General features: G+C 36.4%; 1 protein-coding gene across 8 annotated transcripts in view; it reads left to right on the forward strand.

Moving 5' to 3' along the window:
• The window catches only part of ESRRG (estrogen related receptor gamma), a 385220-nt gene that overhangs the window by 254436 nt on the left and 113916 nt on the right, over positions 1–16868 (forward strand). For all 8 annotated transcript variants that reach the window (XM_062571814.1, XM_062571807.1, XM_062571812.1 and 5 more), the window contains one exon: positions 11959–12075. In XM_062571814.1, coding sequence (XP_062427798.1) covers positions 11959–12075 — 117 coding nt within the window. The remainder of the gene's footprint in view (positions 1–11958; positions 12076–16868) is intronic.

Raw genomic sequence — 16868 nt, forward strand, 5'->3', positions numbered from 1 at the left:
CTACAGAACCACTGGAGACAAAATAACCTTCTCCTTCCATTTAGATACCATCCTGTCAAATAAAATTGAAGGTGCTTTATTTAAAGAACATGAGGCCAAGCTTGGCCTGTACAGGAATATAATGTCACATTAAATTAAATTCAAACTTCAGAGTCTAAACTTAGGCTGCTAAGTCCAAATTTAAGCTCCTCAATAAAACCTGCTTGATTTTCGCAGACATTGAGCACCTGGAATTCTCAGGCAATGCGATGTGGAGGTATGGGTTTCTTTTTTAAAGTCACTTATACTAAGGAGTTTAAGGTTAGTTTCAGTTCATAACTTCACGTAACCCCATATTTGAAAAATGTGTCTATGATTTCTTAAATACAGTATTTCCATATTTAATGTAAAATTAATAAGGAAAATAATGAATGTTATTTTTATTTAGCCGTTGCTGAAGGTTGTTTTTATTCTTCTCTCCATCCATTTGATTTTTCGTACCTGAGTGTTGTAAAAATACAAAACCTTCTGGGGAATGCTTACTGGTGGCTTGTCTGCAAGTTGCTAGTGGACTTCAGAGCAATAGTGCTATTTCCTCATCTCCTTTACCTGAAAAGCTGAGTTATTTACACTTATGCTAAACTTCCCAGTTCCTTCTAGAGCAAAGAATTATGATATTAAGGCAGAATAATGTAGGTACAGTTCACAGAAAACTCCCATTGAAATCAATTAAAAACTTCCTCTGTACAATCAGGTGTAAGTTTTTCTTGGATGAGGCATGTTGGTCTAGAATGGCAGAACACTATGGTTAGCTCTGTAGATGTCAGATGATTATTAAGAATTAATGTTACTGTGGTTTCACAACTCCAAGGGAGATACCTATATAATTGTAGTGGCATCCAAAATGTAGTAAATAAGGTATTGAATTGAGAAACTATCTCTTTTGGGTTCTATTGAACATGATTAAATGGATACCTAAAAGTTCCTTGATTTGGGACCTCCACCAGTATGAAGTACTCATTTTATGATGATATAACTTCTAAAAAGAAACAATAGACTTCAGTAGTTGCAATGAAATTCAGTGTGAGAAGGTTTGCAACCTGTAAATAAACATCCCTGTGAAGATTCCCAGCTGACTGGGCTCTTGTAAAATGGCTGCACGTGCAAAAAAAGTACACTCATTTCAAGCCTCCGTTATGTAAAAATTGAGATTCTTTGAGGTAGGTAATTTGATTTTGACTTGCAAGAACATTTTCATAAAAACTCAAAAAGTGCTTCCAGTGAAGCAGTACATATTTTGTTGTTGCCAAACTTCAACTAGCGTGGTTTTGTTTTTATAAATCCTATTTAATTACTATGCAGTAGGTATCCCACAGAACTGAACTGATGCACAACTATTTTAGTTTTATTTTCAGCATGAAAAAATACCACAAAAACTTCAACTGAATAAAGTTTTGACTTCTGGCAATAATAGCCTGCAATTTTACACCACACCACAGACTGCAAGTTTCTGGGCATGGAAGCACAAGACAAAGACGTCATTCTCCAGATTAGCAACCTGGACTTGGCCACACAGCTCAAGTTAGAACTGGCAGCTGTGCAGAAGCTCCTCTCAGTAGGGTTAGAACACTAGCTGCATCAGCAGGTGACTGTGCTGTAAAGCCAAAAAAAAAGGGGGGGGAAAAAAAGCAATGAGGTAAAACCAAGTGTTGAATAGAAAAGCAATAATGAAGAAACTAAGAGTAGGGTGTGTGTTACCATCATGATGTCATGGCAGTTTTTCAGTAATGGCACTGACTAGATTGACACAGATTTAAGAGTTTTCAAATGCCACCCAAAATAATAGAAGCTATTTGCTGTGTCAAACCATACGTTATTGTATGTGACAAGAAGTATATAAGAAAAAAGTACTTCTACATTTTGAATTGGCAGATTCTGCTTTGAACTTGCACGAAGAACAATTCTCCTGAGTTTTACTTGCTATGAACAATAGGATTTAGCCCTAATGTTTGTAGAGGTCATTCTTCCCTATACCATTTCTCACTTCCTTGTTGTATCACATTCTTTCTCTGCTTGTTTTTAAAACAAGGTGATTACTGAATAAGTGCTGAATAATAAAGCACAAATAAACCAAGAAATGTAAAAATATAGAGTAGTAAATAAGAGTACTTCAAGAGCCAAATATTTTAACTATGCATGCAAGAATTGCTGATCTCAGTTAAAAGAATTGTATCCTTCAAATGCTAATAATTAAGGTCTGATGAGTAATTAATTACAGATTCAGTGAAAAAGAACATATTCAACTTTTCAGAGCTTTCTTGTTTGTCACTCATAAACTACTAAATTAGGTCAGATTTATAGAACGTAAATGCTGTTCTCACTGAAGTCAATCAAAACTGCCACTGACTTCATTGGGAGCAAGGCTGAACTGATAAAGTTAGATCATGAAGCAAATCTTGTGTTCTTGTCAGGCCTGATACACCTTCCAATAAGTCAGTGGGATTTTTTCCGTTCTTTCCATTTCAAAGGAACCTTTTCAGATCTCGATCAGTGAAATCCACGTGCATCTGTTCAGAGAGCCAGCACAGAATCTGTGCACTGGCATCTTACGTAAAACATAGGTGAAGTGCATCATGAGCCCCTTCAGAAGTGATGTGCCTCAATAACCCCTTTTTACGAAGTGAATTTCACTCTGATGTTGAGTGTACACCTGTTTTTCGGGTAATGGAAATTATAATTCCCTTTCAGAGAGATGATAGCAATTTAGCCTAAAAAATGTCCATTTCTCTCTGAAAGATTACTCCTCTTCTTTTTCTTCTTCCCTCTTGCAATCCCTGGTAATTTTCTTCTTAAAAGTAAAGGGGTTAAATGAACCCTCTCCTGAATTTCAAGAAAGAGGAATTTATCTATTCTGAATATATATATTTTTAATATAGCACAGAAATATTTACAGTTGTGGCAAGAAAGAATGCATAAATTCTGAAAAATATCAGTAACATTAGACAGCATTAGAAAGGAGAAATTAACTGGTTAAAAAAAAACCACAACCGAATATACAGCATCAGTTTCTTCTTAGGTCATAGCAGAATCTAATGACGTTCTCCCCCTTTCGTGACATATAAGGAATGAGAGAACTGGATGTTCTCTCTGCTCAGCCTAGTACTCACTCAGCTGCAGCTCTCAGTTTGCTTCTGGGATAATTTACATGATGGCTGATTGCAAATGTCTCACAGAAACACACACACAGCCAAATCTCCCCAAAATTGGCTTAACATCAGGGACAGCAGAAAATAGAAAGAGCTAAAAATAGTTACAGGTCCATTGATTTTTAGGGTCTCTCTCCAGTTTTTGCTGTGCTCTGTATTATCTTGAAAACTCAAAGCTTTCATTAAAAGAAAGAGAGAAAATAAGGATTTTCTGTTGTCAGCTGGGTACAAAGACTTGTGTTTAACACTGAGGTCTTGTACTTTTACTATATATTTTGTAGTGAATATTTATTTCATATAAATAAATTTCTCACGATTTTTATTTGCTCAGTTATAAAGGCTAGCAAGCACACATTTTGCGTTAACAATATATAATTATTCTCTACTTCTAACTTAAACATTTCTGCAAGTGGATTGCAGCAGTACTCTTTCTTTCAAGGAAGGATGATGAGATTTACAGATTCAAGAACATTTTACTTGTTTTTACTTTGTTTTATTTTAGCCTTCGTATCTCAAGGCTAAATAAACGCATAAAAATAATGGCTGATATCTAGACAACTTTCTTCCTCTTTCTTTCAAACCCTTCAGGATTATAGTCTTCAAACTAGCACGAAAAGGCAAGGTGAAAAGCCCCAGATACTGACATACTGCCTTCTTCGTAAGGTTTAGTGTAAGAGCATCACAGTTTATTTAATATTTCCTTGGACAGTATTTTAATTTATCCTACAAACGCTAAAATGCTTTGCAGTTATAATAGCCCATATAGTTCTAGGATTTTTGTTTATTTGTTTGTATGTTTATTTTTTAATTAAAACTGTTAGATGAATATTATTAAGACAACAACCTTCTATTTATATATAGGCTAGATAAAGCATAGGTACTGAGAAACCCTACAGTTATACCCTCACTGTCTCATTTAAGTGTTTTAACCCTGAGGGGTTCAGTCCATGTCCAGATCTCCTAAGGCAAACAGGAAACATTCCATTCTGGAAACGCTTTTTGCTTTTTTGGTCACCCTTCTATTACAAGCTAGACCAAGTTTGCCATCTTGTCTTACAGTGATTACCTAAGGGCCTTCATCTCTACAGTTCTGCTGTAACATATAGTTCTTAAGGTGTTCAAACCTTGCTCAAACCGTGAGTTAGATGATAATGCTGCTGTCTAAGAGTGCTTTGTTCATCTTTTTCATTATTCAGAGTTGTTCTTAATCCCTTTAGCATTCAGGTTTTTCAACCATCTTTACAGTGTTTACCCTTTACTGAGCCAATTTGATCTGTAAATCCACAAACACTTTATAGTAAATACATTTTTTTAATCAGCAAGTTTTAATCAGGAAACTTAGAACTAACTATGTAAATTCAGATAAAGTGACATTTTAAATGGGCAATGTAACGTTTGATTCGAAGTTGCACATGACCAAAGTTGCTTCCAAAGGTTAATTTATACGTCTCAGAGCTGACTCCTGTAATAACACTGCACATCATTTTTGTGGAGGAAATGAAAGCAAATTAAGTAAGACTTTATGACTTTTCAGCATCTTTACTGGTAGCTAGAATTACAATTTTTATAGAAAGGTAGTGTGGAGGCTAGCAATCCTGGTGCAGTAGTCTGTGGACCTTGGCTCTGGTGCAAAGATGGCAGCTCTCCAGTGAACTTTACACTAAATGTCACCTGAATCCATCATTACCTGATTAAATCATTCACCTTCCTCATATAAATGAATGTGTGGATCAGCATTTCTTTCAAAGAATATTTTAAGCAAGCAATGATAGATTTCTTCCCTTTCTCCCTGATTTCTTTGTGCCTATGGCCAACCAAGCTAGTGAGCAAGTGTTTTTAATTCCTTCCCACACATCTTTGCATCCTGTCATAATGTCATCGTGCATCTATGATAGCCAAACAAGATGAGACAATAAAATATAATCATGCTGAAATCTGAGAATCAGAAAGAAGTTTAGCAGTATACTGATGGTTCTATTGTATTTAATATCTCTGCTTTCTTTTCAGCCTTGTAAATTATATGCTGCATTTTATCAGAGAATAGGAATGAGGATCCTGATTGCTTCATAGCTGTTTCAAACCCATCAGAAACACTCAAAAAAGAAAAAAAAAAAAAGAAAAAAGAAAGACATTACTAATAGTGGTGGATATAGTGGTATATATCAATGCCATTAGAATTCCATGTGGTTCTTTATTTGTTATAAACAAATTCCTGAAAATATCCAAGTCACCTCTGAAGCTTTGTCTAGATTGAAACTAGAGGCATGCAAGTTGTCAGCTAGCAAGCAATTTGTTTTAATCTCTCTATAACTTTTTAAGTGACTTTTTTTTTACTGCTGTGAAAGTTGTTAGGTTGACAGCTCTAGAGACCAAGATGTTCTGTGTGTTCATAGACAATGACAAATCCCTGTGCTTCCTTGGTAGGATGAATCAAAATTGATCTGGAGAGAGTATCAGTAGGAAACATCAGCAGACAGTTCAGTCTTTCTGATGCTGATTTGGACAACTCTTCAGTGACTCCTAGGCAGGGGATCATTTCTATTTGTGCCTTCAAGGAGTTGAATGTCTCTTAAAAGGACCTAAATGTCCTTCACTCCCATTGAAAATATATATAAATTGAGTCCAGTGGCAATCACAGTTGCTTGGTCCCTTACAGGTGTCATTCAACACTCACTAATAACTGTCTACAGTGACAATTATGGTCGTTTTTGTGGTGTTGTAAGTGTATCCATCTAAAGTAAGAGGCTGAGGCAAATGCGTCATATGTTGAGACAACCAACATCACCTTTACATTTTTGTTTTAAATCTCCATTCACACTGCTTTCTAGAAATAAAAGAAAAAGCAATAAAACTACATTTTAGAAGTTCTAAGTATATTGTAAATCAATAACATAGTACACTGGCTTCTTTTAAGCAGCTCAACACAGTGGTTTCTTTTAATTTAAAATGTGATGCTTTTAAAAAAGCTGACTGTGTTCTCTGTCAAGTACCATCTTGAACTATAGAACTATTTAAAAATTGTCTGCTTCTCCTGAGTTTATTATATTAAGAGAAAAAGAAGCATTAGCATTAGAGGCATAAGCATAAGCCTTCCTATATGACTCTATCATCTTAAATTTGCGGGGAATTTTTGAAATAAGGGAAATTAGAAACCGAATTTTTGAACAGTCTCTAGCTGTGCATGTGCAATGCTTTCCTAAAATCATTGAGATGAAAAATTGTGAATACAGTCAACTTGAGGCTTAATCAGCTCCAGATGACACACTGGCAGAATTCACAGATCTATAATCATAGAGCTATCTACAGTATTACGTAAATCCATTTAAGGATTTGCCAGCCAAAACTGCACTGGGTTACTTTCAAGTCCAGCCTCATTCCAGTCTGACCCCATTTCTGAAACCCTACCGATTTGAATACTTTCACCTATGAAAATACTTATTCATGCTTAAATTCAACTGCAAAGTGGGGAGTAAAATTTAGAAGAACTAAAATTTAACTTGAGAGATTTTTTTTTCTTTTTCTCTGTTCAGTTTTGCAAAGGCCTGAAAACATCAAATACATTTTTTAATCAATTTGGGGTTGTTTCTCTCTCCATCTTTTCCTAAGTTAGCCTATTACTCTTTACCTCCAACAGCATCTGCTTTTCCTCAATTTCTTTGCAAGTATTCTATTCTATATTGGTTGGATTATCTGTCATGGCATCACCTAACATAATGTTATTCGCTCTCTGTGTTGACTTACACTCTCCTGTCTTTCTTTCTGAGGCTTATTTGCTATTCCCAGAAGGCCTCCCTTGTTATGCTGTAATTATAGCTACCTCTTGTTTTCCAGATTCATTTCCCATACGACAAAAGTTCACAGAAAAGTGAGTCTATTCCTTTGGTTCCATGATCCCAGGAAAATAGGGCTTTAAGATTGTATCCAGGGTAAATGTTATTGCAGAAAGACTTAAATCCAGTGATGCAGGAGAGAGTCTCTACTAAGACTAGAAGGGAAAATTTGCCTTTTAAATGGAATACATTTTTAAAAGAGTTATCAGATTCCAGAAATTCAATGATAAAAGTTTAGGAGAGAAATAGGGCATTGTTGAGCATAAATGGTTCCATGAGCTGGTTGTAACATAGAATTATTACTTGGAATAATTAATTCTCCTCTCTTTTTTACTCTTGGATTTGCTTTCTCACACAGTAAAAATTTCACCACTGATATCTGTAGCATTCCTTCTGTTCTTCTCAGTAGTAGATAGCTACCCCTAAACAGATTTGCACCAAATATTTCAGTCTTCTCTTTTACTTGTCTGAAGATTTTCTGAACATACATGTATCCAAAAGCCCGTAGCAATCCTTTTACCTCTTTTATATTATATCAAATGTTATAGTGTGAAAAGGGAAATAAAGCCTCTGCTAAGCATTGCTGTCTGCAATTACTTGTTCTTGTCAATATTTCTAGAAGAGACCCTGTTTTCAGCCTGTCCCACAGGTTGGAGACAGTTTTTAGAGCTGCTTCACTCTCTTAGTATCTGTAATGTTCTGAAGTTTCAACTGTTGATGACAGTAACTTCATATATGATAGGATGCCTACGCAGAAGCGCCTGTGCTTTCAGCGGCCTTTTCTTTTCATGGTTCTAACTCCTGGCCTTCTGTTACTTGAGGGTCCAAAATTGTTGACAATGTGGCTATCATTTCCATGCAAGCAATGACCAAAATGGTCCCAAGAATCTCAGCTAAGTCCAGTCAGTTACCTGGCTTGTAAACCCCCTGAATATGTCACTGTATCATTCAAATTTTACTGTAACCCCACCTGTCATTCAAGTAACCGCCAAACCTCATCAGGGAAGTGGAAAAAAAATGGTAACTTGGCCCATTATCCTTGAGCTTTACAATTCAAAGCATCTAAAAGCAGAAGGATAATGTATACACTGTAAGTTTTTGCTTGTCTCGCATTTGAGAGATCAAATAGACGGTACTACTGTATTTAGTGAGTAAACTGCTCTTGATAGGCCATATATGTTAGAGAGAGCTCTTTCAACTTTCAGCCTACTTAATAAAATTTAACCAATTAGCAGGAAAAAAGTACATGTTTTAATACAAACTTTCCTCAGTGCATGAGGAAAGAAAAGAGACTCAGGCTAGCATAAATCCAAATGTATTATTATAGCACAGGGCAATGTGTGGGGAGTGAAGGTTTGACATATATTTTTATTTTCAAACGTCATACTAATTTACTTTACTCAGCCTTTTAACTGCCAAACTGTAAAAGTCCATTACGCCACTGAAAGGCATATACAAATTATCCCCTGGCACTTCAGGCGGGAGTTTTACATATGCACTGTTATTCTATCAGCCAGCTAGCTGCAAGATTCTATTAAGGAGTAAGTGAGAAAATTTTATTGCCTGCAAACTAATTGTACAAAAGACTCTGATACAAGTAATCAGCTCCCGGTCCTTCCTGAAAACCAGCCAGGAGATATTATAAACTGCTCTATCGTTCTTGTCAGTCCAGTTTAAAGACTCAAGATCTGCCATGTTGATTTTGTTCATTATATAACACAGCAGCCTCTTCAGCTGTTGACAGGACTGGGAAAACTCAAGTTATCCTCCTACTAGTTTCTCAGTTGCAGCCCCTAGCACCGTGCAGTAAACACGGAAATGGTAGAACTTCCTTTTAAATCCTTCTCAATTGAAATACAATGTGGAACTCAGAATCTTACATCTACATAGTGTAACTATCAAATTGTGTGGATACCTAGACCTCATAAAAGGATTTTTGCTGCTTTATTTTTAACATGTAGAAGCAAATAAGAAATGATGAGAACTTTTATAACTTACAAGGTGCAGAAAATTTGACTTGGTACAAAAATGGATCCACAAATATTTTGAATGCTAGCTACAGGACATTTTTAGTATGATACATGTTCTTTTGCATGCCTACTACAAAATTAAGAGAGATTGTTCAGAGGAAGCTCACTGACAGAAGTGTAGAGAAGTCTATCCATGTGGGCATTTAATAAACTACTGTATGTGAAACGGAGACAAAATTTTAGTTTCATTGAACTTTACTGCACTCTACTGCATTCTAAAATGCTGTTCACTATAAGGGAGCCAAATGTGGCCCTCAATAAGATGTGGATCTTTTTTGCAGCAATAAACCTAAGGGCTGTAACTCCACTGGCTTCATTGGAGGAGCTCTTTCCAACATCTTTTGAAGTTTATTTTCTAACATCAAAAAAAAAAAGAAAAAAGAGTAACTTCTGCTGTAAAATACAATTCATTAAAGTAGGCTAACCTGATAAGAAAAGATTCTACATCTAAGCTAAATTACTGGGATCTAAGTGACTAGAATAATACCCTATTTAGAAGTTCTTTAGGTGACAGTCATTTGGAGAAAATAGTTGGCTGCGCATATAATGTCCTCCAGCCTATAGACTATTGCCACATTTCACAAGGTTTTGAGCAAAACTGAAATTTAAAAATATAGATTAATCAGGCTGCTCAAGAAAATAAGCAACCTTCCCTATGTGTTTATGATTTTGAGTACTACTCTTCGGTGTCATCTTTGCCTTTGCGCAAGGGCTGTGGCTATAATGTTAGTGCTCTACTTGGCTGAATACAGAACTTTTCCACTTGAAGTTCTATGTCCAAATCTCAAATCTTATTTTTGATCAAGATCATCATGACCATTGCTGTGGTATGATGAATTTAGTTAAAATGTGTGAAAGGTTTTGAACGCCTCCCTGTCTACTGATTGTGCTTCATGGAGAAAGCCATGCTGCAGTATGAGAAGATAATGTGAATCTTTGTTTAAGCTTGTCCTTTCCATCATTTCCTACCCATCACTCCAAAAGTATTAATACCCAACCTCATTAATATGCATAAGAAAGAAGGTCTATGGAGGAACTCTCCTACTAGGCACATTCCTCAATTTCTTAAATGGCTTTTTTTTTGAGGCAATAAGGAAAGAAAAGGATGATTAAACTGAAGTTTTCAGTTTTGTCAACAAGAGCTGTTAGCATTCAAACATGCCAAGATCCCTTTTGCTTGGTAGCATTGCTAATTTACTCATATAGCAATGTTTAAAAGGAATAAAGCCTGCAAGGGCCTGAAAAGGTTGTGCAAAGTATGTTGGTTTTATTGGCAGAACATACAGTGCACCATGCAGACCTCCTTTATCATAAATACTTAACTAATTTTCAATAGATATAAGTGGTTTAAGTATTACTTCCTGTTAAATTAGCGGTTGCTGAGCATTTGAGTCTTTGTGCAATCCTGCAATCCACTAATGCGATATTTAATGAGGAGACATCAGTCTGGAGAAAGATAGTCAATATAAATCAGTGTTTACAAAGTGTGATTAACTCTGAAATATTTCATCAATGCTGTGGTCCCAGGCAGACTCTATGCTAATTATTAGAACCTGCACATGTTTCAGGGGACTTTGATGGACCCTGAGTGCAGCAAACGTGGAGCAGCAAAATTGCAATTATGCTCGGACTGTCTCTGATGACAATTTATGCATTTGGTGCAATGACCTCTTGCTTCCCAAGAGGGCAATAAACAGAATGCATTTTCATTAAGATACTAATGCACTTAATCACAGGGGGAAAGGGTTAGAAAGTAACGAAATACTTTCAAAGCAAGATGTGACAGGCTGATGGGGAAGATCCTTTATTTAAAAGTCAGTTTCCTTATAAAACTTCTGACTGCTGCAAAGTCTGTCATACTGAATGTAGTCATGGGCAATAGGATGCACGGCTAGACATATGAATAAGCTGAGCTAAGCTTTTTATGAAAAGTTCTGTGATACTGGAGCAAAAGAAGACAGACCATTCTCTCTTTTGGGCTTGGACTCCAAAAGATGTAATATTAAATATGTAAAGAAAATTATTTGTATGGTTTTTTTCTAATTTTTCAGTTTTTTTCCTTATTCTGGGGAATAAATTATATGTACTAAGTAAAAAAAAAAAAAAAAAGAAAAAGAAAGGAGATGCCACTATGCCCCAGAGAGCTCACATTTAAGGATCTGACTTGTTCTAGGCCTTAAGGAGGATTGAAGAAACACAAGCAAGCAGCTCCCTCAGTTTTTATCCTTCTGACAACTTAACTTGCTAAGGATGATCCTATGTCTCCTGGCCCTCAGTACACAGGCTCTGTGTTCAGTGCAGACAGAAGGGGAGATGCCCAGGCTAGCAGATCTGGGTCCTGCAGTTTTAGGATGTGTGAGATGTAGTTAAAAAAAAATGCAGTTAATGCACTTGGATGCACTGTGCCTACTGTTCTGGAGGAAGAAGATCCATAGCACTGTTTTCTCTTGATTGTGCAATAAAGCAAGATGGTCACTTTTGCATATTACATCCAAAGGAAGGCTGATGAAATTAGTGAAAAAAGGAGAAGACAACTATTTCAGTTAGTAGCGTAAGCCATGTGGCTTGGTGCAGACAATGAACAACAAAATTTCCTATTCCTCACAACAGGAATATTCAGCATGAAGGCTTTTGCTAGGGGTCATGTATGGAGCCAGCTGCAGACCTGCATTAATTACATACCTGTAGTTTTTACACACAGCTTTCTAAATTAAAAAAAAAAAAAGTGAAAAATCTTTTTCTCTAATTTGACTGCCTCTTTCTTTTAAGGGCATATCCTTTCTATAGCATTGTATAGTGTTTGTATGTTCCAAAATTAAACATAACAACAACTGTACGAGTACTTTGTGTATTGATTGTATTGGTTAGTTAGTGATTCTGAATACCTCTTTTATTCTTTACATTTTATTACAGGTAACATAGAATACAGCTGCCCCGCAACAAATGAATGTGAAATCACAAAGCGCAGACGCAAATCCTGCCAAGCTTGCCGCTTCATGAAGTGTTTAAAAGTTGGCATGCTGAAAGAAGGTAAGACTGATCAAGTCAATACATATCTCTCTGCAAACACATGTAGCAATTGCAAAGCAATCGGGAAAAGAAGAGAAACTGGTGAGTGTTCTGACCAGTAAAGGCAATCTTCATGTATGCTTGTACTTCTGGACAGTCTGAAGTCAGCTGAAGAATTAAGGTATCTGGTTAGAGCTCATCCTCTCTGGGATGTTTCTCATTCCTCTCTGGAATGTTTCTTCCCAGTATGCCCCAGCAAAATGTGCCGCAGCATTCAGTCTCCTCCAATTGGTAACTTACAGAATAATCATTAGATAAAGTTCTCTCATTTTCCTTAACTTTTTTACATTACGAATTTTCTGAGATGTCTTTCTTCTATTCTTCATCCACGTTCTGACTTAAACAAGTATAACTCTTGAGCATGTCCGCTGAAGTTATTGCAACTACGTTGGAGAAATATTGGCATGTAGGACAGGAGAGTCTGACCCTCTTTTTTATTTAAGCATGTAAGAACCCCTACTCCTTGCTGTAAGTAAATGCTGGGTGTTTTAGTTCATCAGCTGTATGTAAAAGGTCTTGAATGACAGAATATATAAGAACATGTTTCCAAGAAACAGTACTATCTCACCTGGAACCTGATTCATCTTTGCCAGAAAGAAGCCATTCCTTAAATCTCAATTGCCTGTCATGCACTTTTATTGCTGTTAATGTATATGCAAAAATGTACTTATAGATGTGTGTATTTTATCCAGTTTTATGGATAAAATGCATGTTTTGAATTTTGAACAAGATAACTTTTGAAAATGAAATGTAGTGTTTTCTAAATATCATCTCTAGTGGATAATACTTTAGGTTAAGCAATCACTCTAAAATAGTCCCATGCAATTTTGTTTTGTCACTGCTTAAAACGACAGCTTTAATAGATAGCTGATTTTTGCAAATTGTTCGATTGTCATTTAAAGCAGGTTTAAGTATATAGCTATCAAGGTAAAATCCAAGAACATAGACCAGTGGATAGATGATGGACAAATTAGGCGTATCACGCACCTACAGACATATTCTTATTGGATTATACTTACTAAGAATAAACCTTGTTCTGTGCAACTACTTTGGCAGACGCTATGATCCTGTGAGCCAAATCCTGCTGTCCTTAGTCTTACTTCAGCAAAACTCCTGTCAAATTCAATGGGATTTTGCCTCAGTAAGAACGACAGGATTTGACCCTGTCTTCCAGTGGTAATGGGAGGGTTCCTTGCTTGCAAAAATCCTAATATAGTTAACAACTAAAAATAGTTATTTAAAGGTTTAATTGGAATGCGTAGATAAACTGTAGAATGAAAGGAATCTCTGAGTATGGCACCTTTTGAAGCACACAGTGCTTAACATCTTTTTTTGATAAGTTAAGACCTCATATCACTAGTAACCTAATATACAGATACATTGAACAACTTGTTGGAAATGGAACGGTGCTTCCAAGAGCATGTTCAGGTGGACTGATTTAGACCTTTTCTTTTAAATTTTAGGGGCACATTTGCCCATCCATTAAAATACATATTTGCAAATCTAGTTTGTGTGCATCTTCTGGAACTGATTGAGGAAATTAAGTGACTCTTCTACAAATGAGTAATTATCTCAGTTACCAAATTGCATGTGGAATCATAGTAATTCTGCACACAATTCAGATGCACATCATGAATCAAATTTTTTGCATGAATAATCATTGTCTATGGATGCAAATCAGTCCCACACCAGAGTTTTCTTGATCAGAATTACTTAAATAGTTTATTCCAAATCTACATAAATTTTTTCTGAAAGTTCTGCAGTAACAAAATAATTCGAAGGGACATCAAATACATTGCCAAAATCTAGGTTCCTTTGTTGGCTCAACTCATTTGCAGATCATAGTTCTTCCACTCCCCTTGTGTGAGTTTTTCTGTCAAAACACACTGAGATTTCTAGCTGTTTTTAATTCCTGAATCTGTATATCTGTGTGAAGGATAGCTTATCTTCTTTTCAGGTATTACTTATCTGGAACCTGATAGGACAACTTATAAAGGCCTGCAAGGGAGTTTTGTTTTCTTGCCTCCTTTAGCGGTCACTTTTAACTTTGGAAACCGTTCTGGTTCATAGTATACTTGTAGAGCTGTATTTGGAATAGAGAGAGTGGGAGGGTATTTTTGGAGACAGGCAGATTTTCTTACCTATAGGAAGTCTGAAGATTAGCTTTTTGGCTTTGGGTATGACAATACCCTTCATGCACAAAAAGTGAAGAATGATGATCTACTTTTTTCTTCCACGTGTAAATTGGTGCAGTATAAATTTATTGATTAGTATGGACTTACAGCAGGAATTATTTCAGCCGACTGTATCTTAAACACATCTTTATTATAGACAAGGATTTCAGTGCCATGCAGCATGTCAGAGATCATGCTGCAGTAAATCTATTCAAATGTAAACCTGTTCAATTCAATTACCAGTTTATAATAAAATTTGCTGCTACAGCCTCCACATTTGTCACAGCAGTCTCTACATGCTGATGGCACAGCATGCCTTGAAATTGACAGCCTAAATCTATTTACAAAAAAAATTTTGTTGCAAACCTGAAATAAAATCAAGTTTAAGCAGCTTCAAGAGGAGCATCATGTTCCTTACAAGAACTTCTGCACAACTACCAATGCATGTTTTCTCCAGAAATCTTACCGTGTTAGTAGGGAGCTGTCTTCCAGAAATTTTCCCTAATAGTTTTTATAATTGACGTAATTATCAGCCATTGTGCTTCCTTTCACTTTTTGAAAGACTTTATTACATTGCCATTTTGTGGATTGTAGTATAAAATTCGTGGTGTAAAGTGCTTGGGAAAAGTTCCTCAGTCTTATTTTAGCTTTTATGGCAAGGTGCAGCTGCATGTTGAATTGTTTATTGGGGGGAGATAACTTGTGCCAGAGGGTTGCTGTCATCCAGGATCCTGGGTCTGTGTGAAAGGGCTGACGCTGGAGTTTTGGGGCCAAGTCTTGGAGGTCAGACCTTGGGAGGAGTTGGCTTTTTGGTTACATCAAGTACCGGTGAAGGTGGGGGGTTCTGCATGTATTTGCAAGGACATAGTACAGCAAGCAATGCGTAGGTGAAGAGTTTTAACGATTTGGGAGTGGTGGGCTGGCAGCCAGAGGAGGGAGGGAGGGTAAAGCAACGCCACGTCGTGCTGAGCTGGAGTTTCAAGTCATGGCCTCTGCCTGCATCTCTTATTGGGTAGCGCGAGAAAGTTTCTGCAGGCGCATTCGGGGGAGCACTTCTTAGCCCATACCATTACTTGAAAACAGTTGTCTAGGTGTACATATTTAGTTCTCATGTGAGCTCGGACCTGTTTGGGAGGGTTTGTGGCTTTTTTTGTGTGTGTTGTGCACCATACTGAAGCATTAAGTAGAGGCTAAGGGGCTTTTAAGTGCATGACCAATATAAGGGTTTTCTGTTTTCATTTACTTTTCTAGGTAATGGTTATTAACAGAAGACACTTTATTCAGAGATGTTTAGAAATCTTACATTTTTCAGCTTTTAATTTTGTGTTTCTGTATTATGAAAAGTTTGATTTTCAGATGTCACAGTTGGTTCTTTTCCTGAAATACAGTTTCTCGGAATCTGCTTATGTTTTGGTGGTTCTCTCAGATTTATGATAACAGATGAAACAACATAAAGGTTCCTGACTAATCTAGGGCAAAAAATATGTAAAATTTATCTCTCATGGCTTCTGTGCTATAGCTACAATTACTAAAAGAGGGGGAAAAAAGGCAAAAAACCATTATGCTCAACTTTTTTAAATGGTGTGTGTGTGTGTATATTTATATATGCTTTAAGACAGCCTCTGGTTTTCAGTTCTTTTGTTTTATGATCAGTCTTTTAAGCTCAGTCTTTCAAACAGTTCAGAAGCCAGTGATCAGTTTGCTGCAACTGCCTGAATTAAATCTGTGTTCATGTGCAGGATTGGGTGTTTTAGCTATTTTCCCTTTCAGACAGCTTGTTGGAGGGAGAAAGGGGACTTGGTTTTGTTTTCCTTTTTAAAAAAAGAAAATTGGATGTAAAACTGTATAAGTTAATATTCAGAGTATATTCCACTGAAGTAATTATTTCAAAATAAAATTACTTTTTTTCAGATGCACTGTTCATATAACTGTTTTTTCAAGTAGTTATTCCGTGTTGCTCAGTTTTCTCCACGAAGACAGAGCTACAGCCTCAGTTTTATCTGTCCCTGTATTGTTGCAAGGTTAAGAATCATGGTTAAGAGGGGAACCTAGTAGGTGGCTGATATGTAAGGAAGCAAATTTAAGGTTACTTGAAAAATAAATCTGACCATAATGAGATGGCAGAAAACTTGTTTCCTTCAAAAAATTATGTTTGTATTTGCCTTATGAATGGATGACTTAAAAACTATCACCATCTACTTTGTACCCAGTTGCACTAAAGAGAATAACAGATTTTTAGCTTCATTGGTCTATCTGTCAAAAAAGGAAGGCCAGATCCTCACCTAGTATAAAGTATAAAGTTCATGGAGCTACATCAGATTGCCATTCATTTGGCAGGTTTGGCAAGCTGTCCTGTGTAAACCAGCAATATACCTTTTCCTCTCTGTGAATCCTTACTGATGCTGGTGTGTTAGGAGCCAGTCAACCCTCAGAAACAACAAGAATCTCACTCGCCAAGCTTGTCATCCGGCAATGCTGACTTCAGTGTAACCTTTCCCAAAAGAATCCACTTTCCATCATAGCAGTACAGTTAGTATATTGGGCTCACACTCCTCACTTAACATTTCTCATTCATTAGTT

This window comes from Rhea pennata, chromosome 3 (genome assembly GCF_028389875.1).
Source record: "Rhea pennata isolate bPtePen1 chromosome 3, bPtePen1.pri, whole genome shotgun sequence".
Taxonomy (NCBI): Eukaryota; Metazoa; Chordata; class Aves; order Rheiformes; family Rheidae; genus Rhea; species Rhea pennata.